This window comes from Hippocampus bargibanti, linkage group LG01 (genome assembly GCF_051943395.1).
Source record: "Hippocampus bargibanti isolate YZ-2025 linkage group LG01, ASM5194339v1, whole genome shotgun sequence".
Classification (NCBI taxonomy): Eukaryota; Metazoa; Chordata; class Actinopteri; order Syngnathiformes; family Syngnathidae; genus Hippocampus; species Hippocampus bargibanti.
The window spans coordinates 32,393,545-32,415,809 of record NC_142734.1 but is presented as its reverse complement, the minus strand read 5'-3'; the positions used below and the strand labels follow the sequence as shown (position 1 = coordinate 32,415,809).

Sequence of the window (22,265 nt, the reverse complement as noted above, 5' to 3'; positions counted from 1 at the left end):
ACTATCAGTGACCAGCTGACCGATTGATCGTAACGTCACTAAAATAAACTCGTATACAAAAATAATAATTAGTGATACATGAGAGAATCATTTATATCGAAATACATAATTCCATTTTAAACAAAATGTGTGTTTTCAAAAGAGTGTTAGTCGAACATTTTATTTGTCTATCAACAGTACGATTTTGGCACAGAATTTTGTACTAGTGCCGACTTGGGCATTTAGACCTTTGGCCTAATGTCTCCGATATGTCACTAAAAAGTCACAATTATAGGAAAATCAATTCCCAAATTCTGCAACCAACGCGTTTGTTCGTACAAAACGCATATTGGCGTTTACCCCAGCATTTTTTGAACAATTTGCGTAAAATTCGACGCGGTAGTATAGGACGTGACGTCACTACATGCCGTCACACAGGAAGCACATGGCGGATTCCCAACGTCGGAGAGGGCTTCGGCACGCTTCTTCGTTTCCACTCGGAACCACTTGGACCGCTCACGCTGTGAACGGGTGGTCCAGAAGAATATTTTGGGTTTTTTTCTTGCGGGGTATATGTCACGGCCTCGCCATTTTTTTAAAAACAAATTACTTGTGCATTGAACCGTTAGGGTGTCGTTGGATGTCATGGCTGAATACGTTATTAGCGGACAGACGGGGGATAATGTCCCAGAGGACGGACTGACGGGACAACAGCTGGTGAACGGAGGAAATGGACTCACATACAAGTGAGTTGGAAGGCCTTGGCGCGTTCATCTGGCTCCATCATTTGCGAATACAACATCTTCATTTTCATCAGTTCTTCACAAAGTAGAAACAGGTTGATCAAGGTGCTTTACTGCCCCTGTGCGAATAGAAAGGTCCCTAATGATAGGATTGGATGAGATGGATGTACTGTACAACAAAAATATTGGTATGAACTCGGGAACTAAACACGAGTCAGATAAACGTTGTTTGAGACAAAATGCCTGTAGTGAGTTGGATTGATAACCACAATGCAATCCCGAGATAAGAAGTGTCCCGAGATAAGAAGTGTGCAGAATATTATTTACGAGGTGATATCATTTAACGGTTATCATTAAATGCCTGGTGATTGCTGTTATGATCTTCTGGCAGTCGCATGACATTATTATGGAGTTGGAAACACCTCGAAATATATGTATAAAATACCAAAATCCGCCCTAAAACAAAACAATCCATCCAACCCCCAAAATTCATTCCACAAATGGGAATATGCTAGCATGAAATATGCCACTTTACAACCTGGAAAACAGCACTGACTGCCTTTGCGTTTTCCATTTTTTCATTTGACACTGGTCCTTTTTTTTCAAAAACACAATTTAAGTGGAAGGTATCAATATGGAGATTGTGCGTCCTCTCTGTGCTTCCTACTACATTAAAAAAATATGCTTTCATTAAATTACAAATTCTCAATGGTGAGTCGTTCATCTTTTAACTGATGTGAAATTTCACAGGAATTGCTGAAGTCTCATGTGATCCATGCACCAGACTGTTATTCCCCACTCTCAAGTTCACAATTGCACAGCTGCTGATATATTCAACACTAAAGTTCCGGCAATATTTATGTTAAGCAATCCCACATACAGGATCAGGGTCTGGTTATTTTAGGCTTATACAGTATGTTCTTTTATAGCACTGTGGTTAAAAAAAATGGAATTGTTGCATGGTGACTTGATGTTTACATAGATACATAACATCTTAAAGGACAACCGACGTCTCCGGACAAGTTGTGTCCATAATTTGTAAAATTGCTTCAAATGACTTCTACTGAGCGTATTTTAATAAGATTCATATAGCTATATTTTACGTTTTAAGACTCGCTCTGAATATTCAGGAAGTCTTGTTTTTGAGTTGGTGACGAGTCCGTACGTGACGTCATTAAAGGACCTCCCCCTGACCGTAAAAAAGACGCATTGTGGCGTCCTTCCATCACGTCAATGTATTTTGCTGTACATGTTTGGTCTGAGAACTGTGTTGCACCCAAAAGCCACCAGAAGAGGGCGTCCAAGCTCTATATAAGGAATTTATCAGCCTGTAGAAGCGGAGGTGGCCACAGGAGGTAGCCATTTTGTGCCTCTTTTTTTCGTTGAGACATCTCCCCTCAATGTTGCCTCAAAATGGCATGGAATAAATCCTTTAATCGATTGCAAACATGTATGCTTTCCTCTTCAGAACTATTTGAATCATATTCATAACTGGATGTGTAACAAGAAAGCATATTCTCCGAATTTGAAGCCATTGTTTGGATTCTCCAGCAATGCAAGACGTATTGGCGTGACGTCACGAACTGGGGGCGGGTCTTTCTGAAAATGCCCAATTCGCAGCTCAATTTTTTGCAGATTTTGGACACTTTAAGTCATTTTTATTGGTGTTTTGCATTTGACTAAAAATATTATACTGCGTGTTTTGGGTATTTTAGATGCTATCAAACGTTTTTCTGATGTCAGTTAAAAAAAAAAAGTGACGTCGGTTGTCCTTTAAAGCTAATGAGTGATGTACAATTATATTGATAGTGTAAACGCTTCACTGGTTGAGGTGCAATTGGGAGATGTCTTCTTTTTTTGTAAATCTTCATAAATCAAGATTTATTGAATGCCCCCAGAGTCAACCAACCAGGTTTTACATTTTATTTCATACAAACATATTTGCAGACCTTTGTGTAGTTTATCTGATTTTTGAAAGCTGTAATCCAAAGCACTCTGCATTCATGTATTTTGAAGGCTCCTCTATACACGGCTCTGGTGAGCGAAACCCCTCTTGTGTTCTCGCTTTCAGTGACTTCCTCATTCTGCCGGGCTACATTGACTTCACTGCCGACCAAGTGGTGAGTCAGGATGGTCATCGCATGTTTATCAACGACAACTCAGCAAATCTGATTAACGCAAATGAGGGGGTATTAAAACGGCAGTAAGATGAGTCTAACAAACCATAGCAGAGTCTAACAATGCCCCACTTTCAATCTGTACATTTAAACCTTCTCTTTGAATCTGCAAGGGCATGGAAACTGGGTCAGCACATAAACGTGTTGTTGTTCAAATCCTCTTTTTGATTGAGTGACAGATTGCTGATGACAATTCTCCCTCCGTCAACAGGACCTGACCTCGGCGCTCACCAAACAAATCACAATGAAAACGCCCTTTGTATCTTCACCCATGGACACGGTCACAGAGGCCGGCATGGCCATCGCGATGGCAGTAAGTATGCCGCCAAAAACTCCCACGGTCATTAAACACACACTAATTCAACAATATGCTTATGCCTGTACAAGTGATTTCCATAGTATAGTAAGGTCCAATAGTCTTTCACTGGTCTGCCAACTGGACTCTTTCGCTCAGATGTGCGAATGTACCCAATTTTGTGGCCGGTGAGGTTGTGCTGTCTGACAATTTGTCTGCTCTTCTCCCAAGTTAACAGGCGGGATCGGCTTCATCCACCACAACTGCACTCCAGAGTTTCAGGCCAACGAAGTCCGGAAAGTCAAGGTATAGAACAGTGATTGATTTCCAAATACGATGGTGCATTGAAATCACAAGTGTCCTCAACTTTAAAAATTCAAACTGTTGATTGACCGAATTTCTGATTTGCCAGCAATACAGACATACCTTGGCCTACGAACTTAATTGGTTCCCAGACAGAGTGTACTATCACAATTCCAGTACAAATATAGTGTCTTGTCTTCCCCACTCCCGCGCAGAGGTACGAGCAGGGCTTCATCACAGACCCAGTGGTGATGAGCCCTCGCCACCTGGTGGAAGACGTCTTTCAGGCCAAGGCTCGCCACGGCTTCTGTGGTATCCCCATCACGGAAGACGGCAAAATGGGCAGTAAGCTGGTTGGCATCATATCTTCGCGAGACATCGACTTTCTCAAGGCGGAGGAACACAACCTGCCTCTCAGCGAGGTAGCTGATATCTCACTCGTACTGAAGATCGTGCCGGGCACTCAATCTCAAGACCGTCAAAGCACGCTCAAGTTAATGACAGTAGAATTGTTCAAGTTGGAGTGGGTTGTGACGAAGGACTGGAAAGAAATATCGATAGATTTGATCAGATCAGAAATGTTCAGATTTGTATGCGTGTAGTTGATTATGTGTGACTTTTTTGACAGGTAATGACAAAGCGAGAAGATCTCGTGATTGCTCCTGCTGGCGTGACGCTGAAAGAAGCCAACGAAATCCTACAACGGAGTAAAAAAGGTGAAGTTGATTTTTTTTGAAGGTATTCCGGGATTTCAACCTTTTTTTTGACATATACAAAATCCAATTCTAGGCCAGTTTTTGGTCATATCCCTTTATAAATATTAACTCATTCACTGCCATTCCCGAATTTATGGCTGATAAAGTGCTGTTCAGACCTCATTACCATGGTCATGTTTTTCCCTCCCATGAGGAGGCAGCATTTGCCTTTAGTATAGCCGCGCCCATTTCAAGCTCAGATAACTTCATACACATATAACTTAGGAATTAACGATTTTTTTCTGATGAAAGAAGAGAGTCTAAAGTTTTTACCACTGTATTGAATGTTTATGTATTCCTAAAACTCAACATTCTGTGGGTCCTGCAATTTGAGTAAAAATGACAAAAAACCCTGGCACTGGAGTGGTCACATTTTTGCACATCATCTGGCAGTGAATGAGTTAAGCATCTGCATACCAAACGATTGTCCTCTCAGGTCCTGTCCGTCAATAAAATGTCCACATGTAAATCTGTTTCAAAACGTTGACACTTTTATATATTTTGTTTTCCATTCAAACCAAAAGCATCCTCATCCAAGTTTTCCTTTTCTAGGCAAACTTCCAATTGTGAATGATGACGGCTGCCTGGTGTCCATCATTGCCCGAACCGACCTGAAGAAGAACAGAGACTTCCCTTTAGCCTCCAAAGACTCGCGCAAACAGCTCCTGTGTGGGGCCGCCATTGGCACGCACAATGATGACAAATACCGCCTGGACCTTCTGGTGCAGAGCGGAGTGGATGTCATCGTACTGGTGAGGATGGCAACGTGTAAAGTGTACATTTGTGCAGCTGTTGGTTACACTTTTTCAACCTCAGGGTACTTGCTCAGGTGTCATTTTTGGGTTCTTTTCCCACTGTGAAAGCTGACCCAAACCCAGAATTCAAAGTTCAACCGATAGTGTGCAGTAGGAAACTTGCCTCTGATTCCATGTACTTTGTTTTTGTCATTTTGATGAAAATAACCATGTTTGGTGTCCAAAATAATGTTACATTCTCCACTTTCAGGATTCTTCTCAGGGTAGCTCAATATTCCAGGTCAACATGATCAAATATATTAAAGGGAAGTACCCAAGCCTGCAGGTCATTGGTGGCAATGGTAAATAAACACAAGTGTTTCAGGATTTTTAAAAATTACCGTATTGGCCCGTATATAAGATGGCCCTGATAATAAGATGACTCAAGTTTGGGGGAAAAAAAACTTTTTTTTAACTCAAATTTAATTTTTTAAAAACTTTTTTCATTCATTGGGGGTGCACGTTATACTCCGGTGCGCCTTATACACCAGAAAATAATATAACAATATATTTTAGAGAAATATATTTCTATTTTGTTTTTTTTTCTTACCACAATTTACTTCTTGTTGATACCGCAATTTTTTTCTATTTGTGACTGGGCTTCGCTTTGGCCTGTGGAGTCTAGTTCAGCGTTCGCTTCAATGATGACTGGTGCCATCTAACGGCCTGAATAAGTATTATATGTCGACCCCGTATACGTATAAGACGAACCCCACTTTTTCAGTCTCATTTCAATGTGAAAAGCACCGTCTTATATTCTGGCCAATACGGTATTGTTTGATATTACTGTCGTTTTTGTTCAGGCATAATACTCAAATGAGCTGTTAGTAAAATTCCAAGATTCTTGACTATGTGAGCAACAGAATCATTAAAAGGGATAAAATAGGTTGTTGTAACTTGATTTTAAATATTCTGAATGAGATTTTCTTTAAATAACATTTTTTTCGAATGTACTTAGTGCACAGTATTTGGCCAACATTTGTGCTTTGGTCTTGCGGTTCAGTGGTGACGACCGCTCAAGCGAAAAACTTGATTGACGCAGGAGTGGACGGACTGAGAGTGGGAATGGGCAGCGGGTCCATTTGCATCACACAGGAAGGTGAGCGACTGGCAAATTCAACAGATCACCCCCCCCCCCCACCAAACTGACCAAAATGATCCTTTAGACCACGTGTGACCTAGAGACATTTTCTCCTTCTCTCGGTTTATTTGCATTTGCCTTTTTAGTTCATATTTTCCTTTTTGTGTACAAATAATCAGAATCAGATCAGAATCAGAATCATCTTTATTGCCAAGTATGTAGGACACACAAGGAATTTGTTTCCGGTAGAACACGCTGCACTAGTATACATTTTGATGGCAGTTCCAGTTTATTCCCCCGCCCCCCACGTCAACGTTTGTAAACTCATGTTTAGGCTCGACTTTTTTCCCATCTCCCTGGTTAAACATGACATCCTTTTTGTCTTCCTAACAGTGCTGGCCTGCGGCCGACCGCAAGCCACTGCGGTATATAAGGTCTCGGAGTACGCCAGGCACTTTGGTGTGCCCGTCATTGCCGATGGTGGCATTCAGAATGTCGGCCACATCGCCAAAGCCCTGGCACTTGGCGCATCCACAGGTAGAAAGAAGTTTTTTTTTTTCTGTTTTAACCACGCCTCCCCCGTATGAACTTGTAGAAATTGACCGAATCCAGGTGCATTCAGTCAAATTTGTAATTCGAGTGTGGGCTATCTGGAGTTTGCGCAGGTCACGACCAATCATGGCTCGCTTGCTTCTGAAGCTGAGAAAAAAAATGTAAATGAATCTCACCATTAGAAAACAAGAAAGATAATAAACCCTATTTTTTTCTCACAACAGAGAAATTCCTGGCCAATTTTACCCCCTAGCTTCCAAAATCTCTTGGCAATTTCATGTTTTCGACAAATATGGCAAATAAGGATCATTAAAGTGTGTTTAGCGTTGCTGAGGTAAATGGCAAAATTGACAGATTCATTTTCCTAACAAAACAAGTGTTTTTTTTTTTAATTTATCAACAATTCAATTTTTTGTAGTTCAAACTAACATATATATACAAAATTATTTTTTTTTTGCGCAATTTAGTCACCTAAATCCCCTCCCTTGCATTTTTGTGCAGTAATGATGGGCTCTCTGCTTGCCGCCACCAACGAAGCTCCTGGAGAATATTTTTTCTCTGACGGCATCCGGTTAAAAAAGTACCGCGGAATGGGCTCCCTGGATGCCATGGACAAAAACCTGGGCTCCCAGACAAGATACTTCAGGTGACAAAACCATACCTGCCAACTACTCCGGTTTTTACCGTAATAAGATTCATAATGAAAATTGTGGTTTCCAATGAAAACATTAAAAAAAAACCACGCGATCGCTAAGTATCGTATCTAAATTTAGAACAGGTGATCGGTTCAGTGCCAGCTGTTAGCTTCCTTTAGATGAATTGCACATGCGACGGGTTATTCCTGGAATCGAGTGTCAAGAGTTAGCATTGTTTTTATCATTGTGACCGACATCTTACTAGCCTTTTCTGGTTTCAAAAGTTGGCAGGTATGCAAAACGCTACTCATCAACATTGTATGGCAGTCTTTTGTGAAGCAAAAAGAGTACATCAAGTAATGGTAATGAGGCTGTGCACTCAATGCAACTCGTGAATGAGATCTGGAATAGAGAGGCATCGCACCAGAAGCTCACTTAGTATATTTCATTTGGATTATTAGGACAACTAATCCTTGTGCATGTTTGCATTTGTGTCCACAGTGAAAATGACAAGATCAAAGTGGCCCAGGGTGTTTCAGGAGCTGTGCAGGACAAAGGTTCCATCCACAAGTTTGTTCCTTACCTGCAAGCTGGCGTTCAACACTCCTGCCAGGATATCGGCACCAAAAGTCTCACTCAGCTCAGGTAGCCACCGATGGGGCCCACTGGCAGGGGTTGCATTTAACACGTGTCTTGAAATCGTTTTTCACATGGATCATTGTCAGAGCTCAACACACGCTTCCGCTTATTAAGGCACTCCATTTCGTCACAGATTTTTTTCCCCCTTGTAAATAAAACTTGCACTGTTTCCGACATATCATGCCCTGTTACAGAATTGATCATTTTTTTAAAATGCTGTTGATGCGTGTAACGTATTATGGCCCAAAATGTTTCTGGTCTACCGCTATGATTCAAAGCATGCGGACCACTTCAGTTAACACGACCAGCAAATGCACTTCTTAATCAACAGAAATCTGTCCGTCCGTTTTTTTTAGTTACAATACAATACATATTGATATATGTAGCACTTTAACAACAGCTGAAGCTATAACAAAGCGCTTAACATGAACAACTATCATATTTATTTTAATGATTTTATGTGTTTATTATTATTATTATTATTATTTTGTTTGTTCGTTTGTTTTCATGACCACTGGAGTGTGTACATCAAATGAACCCCCTGCAAAGAATGACTGGGTGTCTTTGAGGTGTTGCTGAGCACTGACAAAATGCCCCTTTTTGTTTTGTGTCAGAGCCATGATGTACAGTGGAAACCTGCGATTTGAAAAGAGAACCGCATCGGCTCAAATGGAGGGTGGTGTCCACGGTCTGCACAGGTACACACTTGCACCAAACCACACCTCGACATATTGCGCCATTTGGTCACAAGACAGGTTTTTCGTTTCAACGGTCGCACAGGGTTTCTGTTTCAATCAACACAGGAGCCATTTTTCTTGACAGGAAATGCCATGTGGACACTTCAGTGATTGCTATCTGTTCTTTTCATCACAGTTATGAGAAGCGCCTGTTTTGAAGACGATCCTTCGGCTGAGAGACGATGATGTCAAAACTCGGGGTCCTCCTATTAATGTTCACACCCACACATGAATGAATAACCTCACAGCATTTCTTTTCATCAAGTCTTCCAGATATTTAAACATTTTCTATGCATCCTCGAATAATGCGTAAAGGACAACTAAGCCTTATCAGTCAATGCACATGATACCGTTGTCCAAAGCCTTCAGTGTCATTGTTAAGTGCCCACTATACAGCTGTGATCATTTTCAAAGAATAAAAGCGCTGGTATTTTTCATGGGATTCTCACTGACTTTTGTTCAGTCGTGGAATAAAAACATTATTTCAAATTGAATTGGGATCCAAAGCCTAAAATGGCCGCAGGAACAAGTCTTTTAGTTTGATGATTGTCTCCTTGCTGCAAAAGGGGCAAAAGGCTCAAAGATGTGCAATTTGAAAGGGGGTGGGGGGTGAAAGGATAAAAAAAACATGATATTCTAAGCATAGTAAAAATGTCAGAAGACTGAGATGTATACTGTAAATGTGCAAAAATGTTTCATAAAAAACTACATAGTGTAAGTATCAAAGAAAAGGCATATTGATCTATGTAGATGTATTATTGCATCAACACATTTTTACAGTACAAGAGTCCTTTTTTTCACGTGATTATTAAGAAGCCTGACAGCAGTCGGTTGGAACGAGCCGCGGTATCTCTCCTTGCAGCGCGGGTGTAATAGTCTCTGGCTGACGGAGCTACCCAGTGCTGTAAGTTTGGGCAGGAGCGGGTGGGAGGGACTGTCCATCATAGCTTTTAGTTTAGCTGGAGTCCATCTGTTGCCCACTTCCTCCAGAGAGTCCAGCGAGCAGCCCAGGACAGAACAGGACCTGTTGACCAGGCGCTGCAGTCTTCCTGTCCCAGGTGATGATGCTGTCTGACCAGCAGATAATGCCATAGTCACTATGGCATAGTGAAGCGACCACAGAGTCATAGAAAGTCTTTAGGAGTGACCCCTGAACCCCAAAAGACCCCAGTTTCCCGAGTAGGAAGAGGCGACTCTGTCCTTTTTTGATTTGGGCATCCATGTTTGCAGTCCAGTCCAGTATATTGTTGAGAGTAACACCCACGTACTTGTCGGAGGTCACCCTCTCTATGTCCGTACCCCAGATGTTCAATGGTGCAGGTGAGGATTGTTTCCTGCAGAAATCCACAACCAGCTCCTTGGTTTTCCCGGTGTTGATCTGGAGGAGATTCTGCTGGCACCAGTCATGTGCAGCTTGCATACTTATTTCAAACAGATTTGTTGTCAAAAACAAATATGATCATATGCGGAATCACAGTGTTATCTGTAAAAAAAAAGAACATATTAGCTAACAAAATAATTTATGTAATACCTGTAATAAAAAAATAAGCATGTGTGTTTAAAAATGTTTAATTTAATCAAAATTCATCTGTGAAACATATCAAGTACAGTACAAACGTATAGACATTAACGGGGTACGACAACTAAGGAATTTTCAAAATGTAGTTATGTATAACTGAAATTTAATTACATTTTAAAATGGCTGGACAAAGTCAGATTTTTTGCTCATTTCCCTCCTGTGTGTCCTGAAAATGTTTTATACAGTATTTCAAATACAAAATAAAAATCAAAAAGGAGGGCAAAAATGAACAATATGTCTCTCCGGTTGAATCGGGAAGGAGGAGTTTTGTCTTGTGGTTAGAAGTGAAAGTGAAATGAATGTGCAGGCCTTATAAAGAGGAAGTTGTACAACGAGACGCCGCTACATGAGGGGGTGAGGAGGAGGACGAGAAAGCTGAGGGAGAAGCGCAGTGGTGAGATAGACAACACACACTTCCACACGTATTTTCACACTGCCACTGTTGCGTGTACGAGATCTGTTTTGTCATTTCTTTCTTTCTTTCTTCTCATCAGTACCTGATTCACAAAACCCGAATGTGTATGTATTCCTCAACGTGTTCAGGATTTCCTGCTTTGAGCTCAAAGTCTGCCCAAGCTCCTGTTGGTGCTTGTCTCCATTCCAGCTGATCTCCTGTGACACGCTGAGTTTTACTTTCTCTTCAGAGCCAACAGGTTTTTCAAGACGAGGCCGCTCCTTTTATGTCCCCAAAAGAGACACGAGGTGAGGGAACAACATTGTCTACGGGTACATCATTCATTCTTGAGTGTTGAGTAGATCCGGCAGGTGTATTTTTGGATGGTTGTGCGGTGAGAGTAAGTCACTGGGTGAAATATGAATGTCTTGAGGACTATAAGACAGAGGGGTCCAAACGTTTTCTTTTCGAGGGCCTCATACAGAAAAATGGAATGTTTCAGGGGCCACGTGATTCAACACTCATTTATTTTGTAAACTTAAACCAGTCCGTCAGTCTCATCATCAACATCATGCCGAGCGATTTACATTTCTAGATTTGTGGGATGATACATTAAAAAGGTCAAATATTTTTCAAGATGTTAGCCTCTCGCCTCAACGGGAATATAGGTCAGCCCCTTGCACAGAGCAACAGAAGTCACATCTCAACAACATTCAGAACCAAAACAGGAGCAATCTGTTCCCCGATGGCCTTGAACAAACAGCTGAAAGTGGAACAAACAATCGCAATTCGGGATAGTTTCTGCTGTGAGTCTTCACTTATCAGAGCTGCATGAATTTTACTGGTTGCTGTCGTAGTTCCAAACTTTGTGAATCCAATACTCAACATGATTTACAGATATATTTTTTTTCAGTGAGGGTGCTCTATAAATACTGTAAAAATGGATCTCTTCTCTTTTTCCTTTTCAGGAGTGGTGTCAGGACAAGATGCCAACCTGGACTGGGACTTTTTTTTGGCGAGTGGGATTGTAACGGAACCCATAATGCAGCTGTAATGGTGACTTCCAGCTGGTTAAGGGCTCCGTTTCCATCCCACCATGCATAAAACATCTCAACACCCGAGTTGCTCACAGCGCTATATTGAAAATTGTAATTGACTTGAATGGATTGGATTGGATATGCCTTTATTAGTCTCAATGGTTAGTTATCATGCAAATGTCAACCTTTTTTTAAGTTTGTTGCATTGAAACAATATTTTGATAAGAAGGCAAGTTGGTGATTTTCCTCAATGACACGTGTTCTCCCGGCTTGCGCAGTCTACAGAAGACAGCCGGGAATTCCGTGTCAGCCAAGAATGACACCAAATATAAATCCTCATGATCATGCCAAATATTTAGGTGACAATACTACTATCACAGCACATTCAACTACAGCACATTTTTACAGTATTTATAGAGCACCATCACTGACATTCCCACTCAAAGCATTGTTTATAATAAGTGTAATTGTGAATAGTTATGTCACCGTGAATTCTCATCAGACCAAGTTGCAATTTGTATACCCAGCTTTAACTGTAAACTGTATTTTTCCCATATTTTCCTCATTTGTTACAGCTGTTGTTAAAGCCCTATATAAATCAATATGTATTGTATTGTATTTGTAGTGTGAGTTGCATTAACCCTGTTACTGTTGTTTTGAATATGTTATATTTTACATGATTTATTATTATTATTATTATTATTATTATTATTATTATTATTATTATTATTATTATTATTATTATTATTATTATTATTCTGGCAAGCAAAACGTTCCAGAGAAAAACAAACAAAACGCAAAACAACAATCCGCCAAACTACGCCTCGGTCCATCTTGGAAATTTAACCGGTGGGGAACACAAACTGAAGCGAATTGTTCCGACGAGAGGAAAAAAATGGCCAATGCGCCCTTTCCACTTTAGCCGATACATCTAACATCGACCAGTGTTCGACTCTTCCTGTTTTGTGTCGACAGCGTCCAGTGGTCAAACCCGTATAGCCACTCAACACGGGAATGTTGTATTGGCATGGCGCGGATGTGCTTCTAGCTTCGTATGTGCTGTTATGATAACGATGGAGAACGTCGAGGCGTTGTCTTCGCCCCTCCGTATCACTGCCACGGTCCGAGCGCTGAGCTCCGCACTGCGAACCACGCTAGGAAATGGCCCACGACTCTGTCCCGAGGGACAGCGAGAGGATGTTCCCAGAGCCGGAGAAGGAGAAACTGTGGTTCAAGGAGAGCAGCGCCAAGAACCTCCGAACGCGAGACTTCTTGTCACCGAGTAGCATGCTCAACACGCTCTACGCGGACGGACAGGTTGGCTGCTGGCTTATTACACGACATTCTTATGTGCACAAGATCAACTAAAACAGGGTCCATATTCTTAACGAATGGACTCGGCGTTAATACGAACTCGTGCGAGTGCTACTGCAGCCTACAAAATACTCAGTTCTATTAAAACACGGTGCTGATTAAAAAAATATTGAAATGTATCCGTTTATTTTCTCTGCTTTTAATATGAATACTGTACTTCGCGAGTAAGAAAAATGTGTTTATAAACTCCTGACAACAACATAGCCAAATTCTAATAAGGTACACAAACGCACTGTAGACGATTTATTTGGAGAAAATAAAATAGTTAAATAGCAAACATTTTACACACACAAACACGCACACACACAAACGCACACACACAGGCACACGCAAGGTCATGCTTTAAAAAAGGAAGGGCCATCACGATCGACCAGATATTTTGCTGCAGGCAGTAATCATGGACCGATGAGCAGCAGACCACAATATGGGTCAGACTCTTGCACGCAACTGCATTTGTGTGTTCAAAAATCCAACTGTCCATGTATTTTCTCGTTAAACAGTCTCGTAGTAAGAAAGTGTTCAAGAAAAAGAAGCATTTGTTTTTCTTGCTAAAAATGTTATTTGTTATTTTTGTAAGACTGTATCAATGTAATGATATATAGACAAACAATAATTCACACTTAATTATGTAGGCTACGTTGACACTGCAGCTCAATTCTATTTTTTTAATCTCCATACATGTGACACATCAGATTTTTTTTTCATGCAATGTGAACTATACAATCAATTAATTTCAAATCTAACCTCATTCTACATCAGATATGTGTGCGATATGTTGCCAGTGTAATTGAATTGGATCGTTTATTAGTCTTGCAGAGGAGAAAATTACATTTCACAGCAGCAAAGTGATGAAATGAAAGGAAGAAGTAGAAAAAAATACACGACCTGCTGTAAAGGCAGCCACTCTTGCAGCGCCATCTTGAAGTCAAAACAAAACAAAAACGCTCATTCATCCACTTCCAACCAATACGTCAATAGCTCAATATGCCGTCCACATAAACTTGTACAGCTAAGGAAAGACACCCAAAATATTGTAGCTTGAAACCACATCCAGTATCTCCGACCAAAAATGTTCAATATGACATGATATTCTTGGTTTATTCTCAGGTCCCTCCGGCAGTGATGTCCAGGATTCTGTCTGTAAAAGGCCGTAGCGTTCTCCCCATGGCAGGTGGGGAGGTGGTGGAGGAAGGTCTTAGGGTAAAGGTGGACCGTGCCGCCACCTTCAAGGCCATCTTGGACGGAAAAGCTACCGAGTACCTGACACCCTCCGTTCAGAGGCAAGGCTGCGTTCTGCTCAACTGTCCGGCCCTGCACCCAAAACCTGAACCCCCGACTCCTGATAGTCTCACTCTTGGACAACTCAGGACAATTCTGTTGGCTGACCACTTGGGGTCGCTGTTGAGAGGGCAAGGGTGAGTTCCTTGTTATAATGTCTCCCATCAGCCCCATTATTTTTTTTCACTCGACCACTTGTTTAAAAGAAACACTTATCATCTCCATTTTTGTTTTATTTCTGTCCGAAACATTATTGAACACAGAATTAAATAGTAAACCTTTATAGATGGAAGTGTTTAATAGGATCCTATTAAGTAGGTCGACCTACCAACAACAACAACATTGCCAAATATAATAATCCATCCTCTATCTTGCCTCCTGTCTCAGCTTTACAGTGTCCTTGTGTCCCCTGCTGCCCGAAGACAGCACCATCGTCAGCTTCCTCTGCACTCTGGGCATCGACTGGCCAACATCCCACACTGCTGGACCAATGAGGAGCGGGAGGAGAAGATCCAGGAAGTGCTTGAGAAGTCTCCATACAGAGAGAAGGAAATTGAGAAAGACGGCAGGATGAGCGCAAGGGCAGGCAGGAAGCAGGCAGACAAGGGCGAAAATGAAGCAACAGTCAGAATAAACTTAAAACGAGTGTTCCAGGATGAGGGGTTGCAAGGCTATGATCCTAGCCTGGGAACCTGCACAGGTAAAATACGGTCAAGTTATCGCAATCTAAATAAGCCGTTTCCAAACTCGGTTCTCAAGAGCTGGGAGAGATGGAAAACAAGCAGGATATCTGCCCTTGAGGACTGAGTTTGGGCAACCCTGACACGCTCACACACACAGGTGCAGACGCTCCCCACCTTACGAACGAGATACTTACTTTCCGACTGTTAGAGCGTCTGTGTTTTATACTTCCCCGTTCAGTGTTTGACTTAAAGGACAACCGACGTCTCCGGACAAGTTGAGTCCATAATTTGTGAAGTTTCTTCAAATGACTTCTACTGAGCGTATTTTACAAAGATTCCACCGCATATAGCTATATTTTACGTTTTAAGACTCGCGCTGAATATTCAGGAAGTCTTGTTTTTGAGTTGGTGACGAGTCCGTACGTGACGTCACTAAAGGACCGCCCTTGACCGTAAAAAAGACGCATTGTAGGGGTCCCTCCATCACGTCAATGTATTTTGCTGTACTTGTTTGGTCTGGGGACCTCGGGTTGCACCCAAAAGCCGCCAGAAGGCCAGAAGAGGGCGTCCAAGCGCCATATAAGGAATGTATCTGCCTGTGGAAACGGGGGTGGCCACTGGAGGTCGCCATTTTGTGCCTCTGTTTTTGGGTGAGAGATTTTCCCCCAATGTTGCCTCAAAATGGCACAAATAAATTCTTTAATCGATTGCAAACATGTATGCTTTCCTCTTCAGAACTATTTGAATCATATTCATAACTGGATGTGTAACAAGAAAGCATATTCTCCGAATTTGAAGCCATTGTTTGGATTCTCCAGCAATGCAAGACGTCTTGGCCTGACGTCACGAACTGGGGGCGGGACTTTCTGAAAATGCCCAATTCGCAGCTCAATTTTTTTGCAGATTTTGGACACTTTAAGTCATTTTTATTGGTGTTTTGCATTTGACTAAAAATATACTGCGTGATTTAGGTATTTTGGATGCTATAAAACGTTTTTCTGGTGTCAGTTAAAAAACAAAAAAGTGACGTCGGTTGTCCTTTAAACATACATTCCATACAAAATGTAGCAGCGAAACAACTTATGAACAAATTCACCTTACGAACGACCGCTCGGAACGTATCTCGTTCGTATAGTGAGGAGCGTCTGTACATAAACATTCAATGCAAGGTAATGTGGTCTTGAACTGTACAAAAGGCTAATCCTGCCCCCTCGTGGGAGGAAAAAACAATGCCAGGCGCTTGATTGGCACCCCCGCAAGTAGAACCAAAACCCGAACAAATTCGGGAATGGCGCTCCACGTCATGCTTTTCAATTCCCGAGTAAATTCAAGAATGGCAGTGAATTAAATGATCACTTTTATTTTTATTTATATATAAGAAACAATTAGTGCTGTCTTGTTATTAGAAAACACTGCATGGTGCTCAATACCAAAGGTTCTAATTCAAACATAGTGTTGAAGTATGTACACATGGTGATGCAAATGTTTGTAGATCCAAAAGTACTTTCTTTCTTAAATGATACCATTTCCGATGCAACTTCAGATTGCCGAGTTAATTAAGCAATGTGTCCTTTTGTCCATATTTGCTACTAATAGATAATTGGTGCATTCAGTCCACAGAGACAGCGTTTCCCATCTGGCACAACTGGACCTCGCCGCAGCTGACTGCACCGTAAGACACGGCACACGTGTGATCACAGAGACACGCGCGGCGTATTAATAATTACAACAGAGCAATGAAATGAAAGATTTCGCCAGATTCGCTCATGTTTTTTTTTGCAGGTTGCCGTGGCAATTGCATTACACATAACTTCCTGCCAGGATGAGTTTCGCCAGCAGCAGATCGCGATGCTGTGGAGAGCCAGTGGGGCGACGCATACTCAGGTAATCACACACGCACGTATGTTCACCTCCGTTTGTTACTATTTTTACCTGCTCTTCTTGGGTGTTTGCAGAGACATCTGGTGTGCGGGCCTGTCAAGACTCCTTCTTCTCAACTCTCTTCTGCACAGTATCTGCAGTAAGATACACCTTCATCTTTAAAACTGTGTTCCTTCTCCCTCTCCTTCTCGCCATACATTGCGTTTATTTTTTTTTCTTTCTGCAGTAACATGCACATGCTTTGAGAGGATGCTCGCTGGTATTCTATTTCAACTACTTTTCATCCTTAAGTTTTTTTTATTATTCTTTTGGTCCATTACACAGGCTTAGAAGAGGTCAAATGAAAGAGGCTTCAGAGATGAAATATGGAGATCAAGTTGAAGGTGCCTGCATGCATGCATGCGTGTGTTCACATACATATGACGATTAAAATTGCTCATCCCCTACAGTAAATTACCGCTAATGGAATTTTTCTTTGACCTCTTTGTAGGTCAAACGTGGGATGACATCATCAGGGTCATGAGCTCGGCTACAATCAGATTTGAGCTTCTCTCAACAGTCCACACCAGTCCGGTCAGTTTACAACACGACAGAGCGTTTCATATTGCTTTTGAAAGATTGTATTTATTGCAAATCCGTAGGATTTTTTTATTGCATCGGATCCGATTAGCCTTTGTTAGTCTCGCAGTGGAGAAAGTTAAAAGGAAAGGAGACGAAGAAGTAGAAAAACAAGATACAGGACCTGAAGTCAAAACAACAACAAAAAAAAATAATAACAAACAATATGACACAACACAAAAGACACAGACAGTCATTCAATCATACATACTTTCTGCACCCTTTTTGTTGTATGAAAGTGTTTTGGATGAAAGTGGAAAGGATCAAAGCGACCTTTTCATCAGTGGATCAAGGAGGTCATGGTGATATGTGCACGTCTGCTACAAGCTAAATGTTGAAAGCAAACTCAAAGTTGTAGCATCCATTGATGAAAAGAGATTGTCTCACATCTCATGTCCCACGTTAATCCGCTTCAATTCCAAGCGGTGACACTCAATAATAATAATAGTCAATGCTAATTTAGATATAAAAAGCTGATTAGATAATAGCTTGAAGACATTAACAAACGAACAAAAAAACATGTATGTAGTATGAGACAATGCAGGTCTATCTGTTCAGGTCACTTTGGATGTCCAGAGAGAAGGGGGCGTGTCCACTAAAGGACAGAGAGGCGGCGTGTTTGTGATGTACAACTGCGCCAGACTGCACACATTGTTCGATAGCTACGACCGCGGCGTGGAAAAGGGTGAGAGTCCAGAATTTGAATCAACATTAACAATTCACAAAGGTCTGCGAGAAAGTCTAACCCAGAGAGAGATGTGACAATAAATGCTTGACGTAACAATATTTTGTCCAATGAGAATCCAAATGAACACCAATGATTAGAACCGGAGGTAGCTGGGCTGCATATTTTAAAAGCAGAAAAACACGAGCAAAACAAGAATATAGTTTCATGACAAGTAGTAAGTAGTATTATATTATTGTTATTATTATTATTTATTATTATTATTATTATTATTATTATTATTATTATTATTATTATTATTATTATTATTAGTGGTAGTAGTAGTTGTGTTATTAATATTATATTTCCACAATGGTGATATATATATATATATATATATATATATATATATATATATATATATATATATATATATATATATATATATATATACAGTAAAGTCTCGTTATATCGATATTCAAGGGAGTCCGAAAAAAATATCGATATAACCGGGACTATCGATATATCCGACCCTATTTGCATGTAATTTTCTCCGTGCGTGCATAGAAATAGTATCGATATAACCGGGACTATCGATATATCCGATATCGATATAACGAGACTTTACTATATATATACAGCAAATATATTTTATTTATTGCATTCTATTTGTGATTGTATTTTATTTATTATAGTACCTATGCTTGTCTCTGACTGTAGTGTCCTTGAGAGCTTTGAATATACCCCATTTTCTGTTGTATTTGATGTTCTTTTCTATTTCCAGGTTTGTACCCAGAAATCCCCGATGGCTCAGAACTCGACTTTTCCGCCCTCAAAGAAGAGGTAACCTTTTCATAAAATTCATATTTATTGAAGTTAGAAGACTTTTTTACACTGTTTCTTTCACCCAATTTTGCAGGGTGAATGGCTACTCCTCTTCAATTACCTCATTCCCTTCTCTGAATTGCTGGACCAATCGGGACAAGTGTTAGACTGCGAAGGGGGAGGGGCTCGAGTCAATCTCAAAACCGAGCAGGTCAGGTGACACCAGCGATGGATAGTTTTGCATTCAATGTCCAGTCATTTACTTCACTGTTTTTTTTTTTATTTCTCCTTGTTCAGATTTGTAAGTTTCTGGTGTCTCTCAGTAAAGACTTCAGCTCGTACTACAACAGGGTCCACGTCCTGGGGGTGAGGCCACACACAGAGTCTCTTACACTGATGTAAAAATCGGGATATGCCAGCATTTGTGGCCCCAATTAATGAATAACTAGTTTTCAAATCTAAAGTAAAAAATAATGACTGTTATTGTGATTTACATGGGACAATTTGAAAGTTTGTTTCTGACCTTAGAAAGCATCATGGAATTTGACATGCTTGATTTGCTTTCATGGGCCAAATAATATAATGTGACGGGCCAGATTTGGCCCCCGAGCCTTGACTTTGACACCTGTGACTTGAATGATATTGCACAGAAACATTGTAAAATTGTATTCTTAAAATGTAACGTTGGACTTCCTTTTCCTGCAGGAGCCGTTGCCTCATCTTTTTAACCAGATGTTCTGCCGCCTATATCTGCTGAGAGCCTTGCGGGAGCTCTACCACAGCGCACTGGAAACCCTCAACCTTCCTCCAATTCGGCAACTATAGCCTCCACGCCGTGCTCGTCACTCGGTCCCACTTACTTGCTGCTCACCTCTGTGTTCCACCATGAGACAATATTGCTTCCCTCTCCTTATTTTTATGTTTTTTAACGATGAAATGAAAGTTAGTTTTGACTGACTCCTGAAGCCACTGCGTTGTGTGTCTCCACAGTCCTCACAGATGTTTAAATGTCTTTTTCATGTGATGCCAAAATCTGCCCAAAAAAATGTATTGTTTTTCATATCCTTCCCGGTGCCAAACACATCATATGTCATATACCAACAAACAAAATCTGCTTTCAATGAGCCATTTTCCCAAATGCATATGATTTATCTACTTACTATTTATGAATGCCATTTAAATATTTTTTACAAATATTAAAACGTCGTGTACAGATAAATCTTACATAGCCATCATCATATGATTTCTTCTGACCGCTAGTGTAATGCACGAGCATATTGTATATAAAGATTTTACTTATAATAATTATATAACATAAATAATTATTTATAAATGTTCAAAAGTCAAACCGTGATTAATTATTGATACATCAGTGTTACCAAGTGATTGTGTTGCCATTTCAACTTGGCTCAAATGTGTCATTGACTTTTTTCGAAACCATGTTGAAACCAAACGTCACTTTTCACTGCATGAAATTAAATGTTGATTGTCCCTACTTATTCACTCTGACTTTTTTTAATGACATTTTTCTATTCACGTGATGGTGGGAGTGAGACATGACCAAAATATGCCGTTTCAGTCATCACAATGGTCGTTTGGCCTCCATGATGATGTTTTTGTCATTAAAACTGGAGACACGAAAAAGGAAGCTCATTTATTTTCACTGTTCAATGTTTCAAAAGAGATTCCTTATGTTTATGTGCTCCATATTTTTGGGTCACAGAATGGTTAACTTGCAACGTTCCATCTTTAACGTTAGGGGGCGACCTCTTTCAAGAAGATGGCTTCCAAAGCCTTAAATGCTACTTTGTCCAGCTATGAACGATTACTGGCAGTTTCGTGGTACCCTGACTGAAGGCAGGCTGCTTGATTTCATTTCTTCTCAGTGACTTTATAAATTATCAGTCTCTCTCTCTCTCTCTCTCTCTCTCTCTCTCTCTCTCTCTCTCTCTCTCTCTCTCTCTCTCTCTCTCTCTCTCTCTCTCTCTCTCTCTCTCTCTCTCTCTCTCTCTCTCTCTCTCTCTCTCTCTCTCTCTCTCTCTCTCTCTCTCTCTCTCTCTCTCTCTCTCTCTCTCTCTCTCTCTCTCTCTCCAACTAATTAGAAGTTGTATCATCAGTCACCACTAGATGGCAGATTTAGTTGCGCCAAAGTGCCAGAGATTGCAACTTGAGAAGCACGAGCATTTTTATTGCGAATTTGGAATTATATAACGGGAAAAAACACGGAATTTTTTGAGATTATAATTTTTAGTGATCTGATTTTTTGTGGGGAAAGACGTACAAAATGAGTACTTGCAGTTGTTGGGTTCTTTTTCAGCAATTTTGTAGCACCCTTGATTGTTTGATTGTTTTATGCAAGACAACCGTTTGTACTGGGGAAAAATGACGTAATTATCTGGTTCGGAAACATGTCGTTCAATCAGGTGTGAACGTTCAATCAACGAAGGACACCTTGTGGAGTCCCTATTAGGAGATGCCAGTTGTATACGGAGGTGACGTCAAGAATCATGTGATTTTTCTCGCTGGTAAGCAAAAGCAACAATGGCGAGTATGGACAAAGTCCGAGAGCGATACTTTGAGAAGCTGGGATATCGTGACGTACCAGTGACATGCAGTCAGGGGAGGCAGGTGAGTTTGTGCCTCACCTGTCATCATGGAAATATCAAATGACAAAATAAATTAAATGGTTATATTTATTTAGTGATTTGTACTTTAACATTCTTTTCCATGTAACTTTTTTTTCAAAATCGCTTAATTTTCACATGTACCGTTCAAATACTAAGTAGAGACGAGCGATGAGGCAGCAGCCGGCTGAGCCTCAACATGGATTGCACAATCACTATGCTAAATGTGCTGGCTTGCTCTGCAGTGAGACCGCATTGCTGTCCCTATGCATATCGCTATTAAAGTGTTCAAAAGCTTTTAGTATATGAACTAAATATCTACAGTTTAGCTGATGTATATAATGTACAGTTCCGGTTTCATTTTAAAGTAGTTTTTAGACACTTTAAGTCATTTTATTGGTGTTTTGCATTTGACTAAAAATATCAGCCTGCGTGTTTTGGTTATTTTAGATGCTATAAAATGTTTTTCTGATGGTAGTTAGGACACTAAAAATGGTGTCGGTTGTCCTAAAGGGCCGTGTTTTGGGAAACCCAATATATGCATGTTGTGGTGTGTGTATATATGAATATACAGTAAAGTCTCGTTATATCGATATCGGATATATCGATAGTCCCGGT

General features: G+C 40.7%; 2 protein-coding genes across 3 annotated transcripts; both read left to right on the top strand.

Annotated features, from left to right (window-relative positions):
* Window positions 1-409: 409 nt before the first annotated feature.
* impdh2 (IMP (inosine 5'-monophosphate) dehydrogenase 2) lies at window positions 410-9,127 on the top strand. 2 transcript variants are annotated; one of them, XM_089011535.1, is made up of 14 exons: window positions 410-725; window positions 2,739-2,842; window positions 3,111-3,212; window positions 3,426-3,500; window positions 3,713-3,919; window positions 4,126-4,213; window positions 4,805-5,004; window positions 5,258-5,348; window positions 6,050-6,145; window positions 6,521-6,664; window positions 7,181-7,325; window positions 7,816-7,959; window positions 8,568-8,651; window positions 8,827-9,127. In XM_089011535.1, the coding sequence occupies exons 1-14, from the start codon at window positions 710-712 to the stop codon at window positions 8,846-8,848; spliced, it is 1,518 nt and encodes a 505-aa protein (XP_088867661.1). In that variant the 5' UTR covers window positions 410-709; the 3' UTR covers window positions 8,849-9,127. The 2 variants fall into 2 exon arrangements, with proteins under 2 accessions (XP_088867661.1, XP_088867655.1); XM_089011529.1 differs by having other exon boundaries at window positions 411-725; window positions 2,794-2,842.
* Window positions 9,128-12,579: 3,452 nt separating this feature from the next.
* Window positions 12,580-20,522, top strand: dalrd3 (DALR anticodon binding domain containing 3). Its single transcript, XM_089011514.1, is given in 15 exon segments — window positions 12,580-12,863; window positions 12,865-13,017; window positions 14,182-14,489; window positions 14,740-14,822; window positions 14,825-15,052; window positions 16,649-16,707; window positions 16,818-16,919; window positions 16,991-17,055; window positions 17,241-17,299; window positions 17,407-17,489; window positions 18,093-18,219; window positions 18,983-19,041; window positions 19,118-19,234; window positions 19,321-19,389; window positions 19,729-20,522. Coding segments are annotated over 15 exon segments (1,731 nt in total). The 5' UTR covers window positions 12,580-12,764; the 3' UTR covers window positions 19,849-20,522.
* Window positions 20,523-22,265: the final 1,743 nt, after the last annotated feature.